This window comes from Periophthalmus magnuspinnatus, chromosome 6 (assembly GCF_009829125.3).
Source record: "Periophthalmus magnuspinnatus isolate fPerMag1 chromosome 6, fPerMag1.2.pri, whole genome shotgun sequence".
Classification (NCBI taxonomy): Eukaryota; Metazoa; Chordata; class Actinopteri; order Gobiiformes; family Gobiidae; genus Periophthalmus; species Periophthalmus magnuspinnatus.
Genome location: NC_047131.1, coordinates 24,001,900 through 24,006,993, shown reverse-complemented (window position 1 = coordinate 24,006,993; position 5,094 = coordinate 24,001,900). Strand labels below are relative to the sequence as shown.

Here is a 5,094-nt window from a genome sequence, read left to right as displayed (position 1 = left end):
ATCAGACAATGTCAAATCCGGTAGGAGAATTTCACAATAAGATGCTGAAAGGACCTCTAAATCTTGACCTAAAACTAAATAGTGTCATAATCGTTCCCAAAAAGATGAATGCGTCTAATGGTAATGCGTGCGTAATGATAAATGTACGTGCATAATGAGATCTATAACCATCCTCTACCCTAGATCATAAAACTTAAAATACTATTAGCTACCAGGAGACTACTACTAGCCCTACCCAACATCTTGACTAATATAGCTATGAATCTACACTGACCTGGTAAGACTATTCTCAATTTATTGCACGTGTGTGGTGGCTATAAGTGTGTAGTTTTACGCAACGTTTCCGGCCCATTTGTTTTACACAATGTGAGCTTTATACATCTAAAAAATCTCTGGTCTCCGCCTCTTTATTGGTCAGATGTGGCCCGTGAACGCGGAGGCGATGACTGACCGCCTCCAAAACAGGGGTGAGTGGTGTGACCAGCACTGTGACTAGGACAGAGCTCAGGGGCCAGGCTTTAACGGACAAAAATAATTTAGACACCTAGCCATGGATAGATGGCGTCGTGTGGTGGTCTTTCCTTCACATGATGTACGTTAAATGGCTCTGAAATATTTTGAACCACTCTAACAATTGCATAGGCCTTATTATTCAATCAATAGAAAACATTCTTTATTATCTCTTTAATGATAAACACATAGCCAAACATTGCCTCAGATACATTGTAAACATTGTGAGAGACATGGAAAAGTCTATGAACTCAGAGTTTATGCTTTGTTTTGGTGACACCACGTGGAAAAGGGAGACATTACACATACACAATTTAAAAAGCAGCTCACAGTGTTCGGTCATCCCCATAAAATAAAAAGGAAAAAGATCATAACCTATTCAAATTGTTGCACATGTACAACCATATGCTTGTAGACATATCCCAAACAAAATGGAATTAGAATTGCTAGGGCTCCATTGACACTTACAAACCATATCCCATAGCAATAAATTGCTGCCAAAATAAAAGACTTGGACTAAAATGAGCTAAAATACACACAAAATACTTCTAAAAATACTGTGAGAGACTGCACAAATGTTATAATAGCAGGCCAAAGTTACACAATTAGAAATTAGTTTCATCTGGGACTCAGATTTTGGGACAAATCTCGTAGAATACAGCAGTAGCAATGGATCATGCAGTCCATAGAATATGTCCTTTAGATGCCGGTTCTGGAGTCGATGCGGCGCATAAGCTCTTTCACCCAGGGCTCAGAGGGCTTTGCACACAGAAGGCCATTCCTCATCTTCAATCTGGATATGCAGCAGTGGAGTTAAACATAGGCTCTAATATGTTGTGTTTTGAAGAAATAGGGGGAGGAGGTGATACTTACAGCACACCGGCATTTGAGCACTGCTGAGGAGTCCGCCTGTATCCCATCACTTTTCTCTCAGAAACAAATTTAGTGAATTCAAAACAGCATCTCTTTGGACCTGGACCACGCAGAGCTAAAATGACATAAGATTGAGAATAATTCAGTTATGTATTGCAAATGGTTAATAGTTAATAAATACAAAATAAACAATATAAGTACTGTCAAAGTGTGTGCTATGGGCAGGTTGTTGTTGTATTACATTGGAGGCACTGATTGACACTGACAGTCAGCCACATTATACTTCTGTGTCTGTAGTATCAAAACATTTTTTGCATTTTGCTGCTCTAGTTTATTTTATTACATTTTTACAGTAAATATTTTCTTACAGTTTAATTGTGTACTACCCAAGTTTATAGGAATCAAGTCATTATTATAGAGAAGAGACAGGTCTATGTAGCAAAACAGAGTCAACCACTTTTAAACCTATAATATTTTTAATTCTTTTTTTTTTTTTTTTTTTTTTTTTATTGTTCACTATTATTTGCTGCATTTGGTGTAGTAGGTCTGAAATCACTGTCTAAGTTAACACATATATCATCAGTTTAAATACAGTATGTTTTCTCCTACTGATATAACAAGAATCACTTTTAAACCGTTTCATTTCTATGTATCCAAACTATAGTGCTAAAAAGTGAGTTTTTTACCTTGACTTAGACTGATGCTGGCAATCCCCAAGAGCAGCACAAACAGGATGAAACGAGCAGCCATGTTGATGGTCAGGAGTGTTCTTTAATCTGAGAGTTTGTGAGGAGCTGGTCACCTTATCAACTCTGACACCTCTGTGTCCTCTCCCCCCATTTATACAACTGTGTAGGTAGTAGAGTAAAACCAGAAATTTGGGGACTGTACCATTGTGACTTGTGTACTTTCACATGTACTATCCAGTGATTTTTTTGGGACTTCCTCAAATTAAATATCAGTGACAGCATGGCAAGATGATGTGATGTGTTCAGCTATGAGGAAGTAGGTGAGGTGTACTTTCCGTCTGTATTGAACTTGTCTGCGTAGTTATGAGAGAGATTATGCGACACCTGTCTTCATTCAAACAGACCCATAATTAATGTTGTGAAATTACAGAGAAAGAACATGAGAGAACAATGTGTGAAAAATGTACACTGAATATTACAAAACTTTTTCATTGCATAATTATCAAATAATAGGGGACGTCTCATTATTTAAATGAATAGTGTTAATCTGGTTTTGGTTTGGCTTTGGAAACTGACCATTCAAAAAGTGTCAGTTAGATCATATAGTGTGGTTAGGTGAACGGGTTTGAGAAGGAAGTTGTTATATTTGTTTATTTTAATATAGGGGAACTTCTGACCTTTTGGCACAGTTGCTTATCTGTTCACAGTGGTTGTCCAGTGTTTTCCATAAGATAAGGTTTTATTTTTGTTAAAAGTATTTTTGTTTTGTTAGGTAAATAAGCTCAAATGATGAAAAGAAGATTTGGCTGCATTATATAATTGGTGTTTTTTGTACCCCCAGATGGGGGCAAGAGACAGTTTCATAAGAAATATACAGTAAGGTAAATGTTGAACTTGGCCATTTATGTTGGACTAGACATCTAAACTCACTACAGCTCAACAAAAATGATCATTTTAACATTAATTACATTATTAGCTGACCCCCATGAAATATTATTGATCAATAGAATATTGTGATGTCACTTAAAACCCTGCAATAATGTATTCAAAAATAAACTCCTTTGCATTTGTGGAGGCCCAGAGCTTACAAGGGATTTTAATATGGTTCTAATGAGAAAATAAATGAATGAATAATAATAATATAAATATAAATAATATTATATTATATTATATAATAATTGCTATGGAGGCCTCAAAATATACATTTCTTCCTTATTTTAATTAACAACTTGTTGTTCTGCCTTGGAAAAAACCCAATATTTTGTTGAGCGAAGTGGTTTGTTGTTAGAAAACACAAGAGAGAAGTGGGAAACTCTATAGTTCGTTTAGGATTTTAACCTTTCAAATTTTTATGTGAATTTGAATCACATTGATCTTAAGCAAGCATCATCCTGCTAAGTCCCTATATATATATATATATATATATATATATATATATATATATATATATATATATATATATATATATATATATATATATATATATATATATATATATATATGGAGTCATGGAGTCATGGAGTACCAGGATGCGCAGTGGAGTGCTGCTCCTCTGTGATGTGCGTTAAAACTGTATAATGGTGCTGTATAACACAGCACCCTTCCTAAGCAGACTGAGGTTGCCTCCTTTTATAGAGCCCCTCCCTTAATTGGTTCCAGCATAGGTAAGTTCCAGCAAATCAAATTATATTGTTAAAAGTTATTCTTAGCAAAACAGTGTTAATCTTTATTTTGGACACCCCTTTTCCTCAGCACACAGTTATCCTGGACTCATTTGGCCGGTGCAACTAAGATGGTAGACAACATAGGTAAGTAAAAATTCAATTGCTATCAATTAGCCAATGCACTTATACTCATGTATTTTGTTACAGGCAACTTTAACTGCAAAACCATTTCTATTAATTAATAAACATTTCTTTGCGTATTGTCATTTTTGCTTGTTAGCTTTATGTTTTCATGGCCTATGTAATGCACTAGCTGTTTAATGCTCTTATACCATGTATACAAACTGAAATGTCTCACCTGTGATTTTAAAAAGCCTCTTCACTATCTGTAAATATCTCAAATATTTGTCCTTGCTGTGTTTTACAAGAAACTACCGGTAGTCCCTAGCCACAGAGCAGTGGCATAGAATGTGGGACTACTTGTGCGTTATGTAGAGTTAATGCACAGCAGTTACCTGGTATAGGAATTGGTATAGAATTGGCCTATATCAATTTTACTGGCCTTGGTATAGGCCTAAGTCAGCAATAGCAATACCTTTACCTGATTGGAATCCTTCAGCTAGCTTAAACTTTTTACACCAATGCAATGAGCTTTCTACTCCAAATATTGCAGAAGACGTTCCCGACGAAACACTGCAAGAGAATGGTCCATCTCATCACCAACCGAAATAGAGCGAGAGGCTTGGAAGAGGCTTTCCTGTTGTGTCTCTAGAGTTCACCTGGTTCCCCCCTAGACGTTCACGGTGGTGCCCAGAGTGCAGGACACAGAGGACACACCTTTGTCCTAAGTGTTGTTAGTCTTCTCTGACACTGGATCTGATGATCCTACCCGTTGAGCTGCACTGGGACATTTGTTTGAGCAGTAAAAAACAATAGTAGAAAGCTAAGTGTGCTTAATTTGCCCCTCAGGGAAAAATTAAGTGATATTGATACATTGATTCCTTTATTAGTCATTAGTTATAATTTAGGAAATTCCTCATAAGCATTGGCTTAATATTTTTCTGTATAAAACGTAATATATCTTATGCTGCATGATTTGGGGTTTTTTTGTTTTGTTTTTTTTTACCATTATTTTCCTACAGAAAAACACAAGGACCAGACCAGTAACCCTTGTTAGGGTATAAAAAAAGATCAAAATGGTCATATCATTCTATCATCATATCATCATTACAAAGTTGGTGCCCTTTTAAAAAGACTTTCAAGTTTATGTAATCTAGTTTCATGTAATGTCTCATTGGACAGATGCAAAAGCAGAACTGAAAAAAACATATCTAATCAGTTTCTGTGGATGAACTTAC

At 35.8% G+C, this 5,094-nt stretch overlaps 1 protein-coding gene across 1 annotated transcript; it reads right to left on the bottom strand.

Annotated features, from left to right (window-relative positions):
* Positions 1-767: 767 nt before the first annotated feature.
* Positions 768-2,182, bottom strand: ccl35.1 (chemokine (C-C motif) ligand 35, duplicate 1). Its single transcript, XM_033968248.2, has 3 exons — positions 2,070-2,182; positions 1,384-1,498; positions 768-1,303 (listed from the first exon to the last, which is right to left on the bottom strand). Exons 1-3 carry the CDS (start codon positions 2,131-2,133, stop codon positions 1,210-1,212), a joined length of 273 nt encoding a protein of 90 aa, XP_033824139.1. The 5' UTR covers positions 2,134-2,182; the 3' UTR covers positions 768-1,209.
* Positions 2,183-5,094: the final 2,912 nt, after the last annotated feature.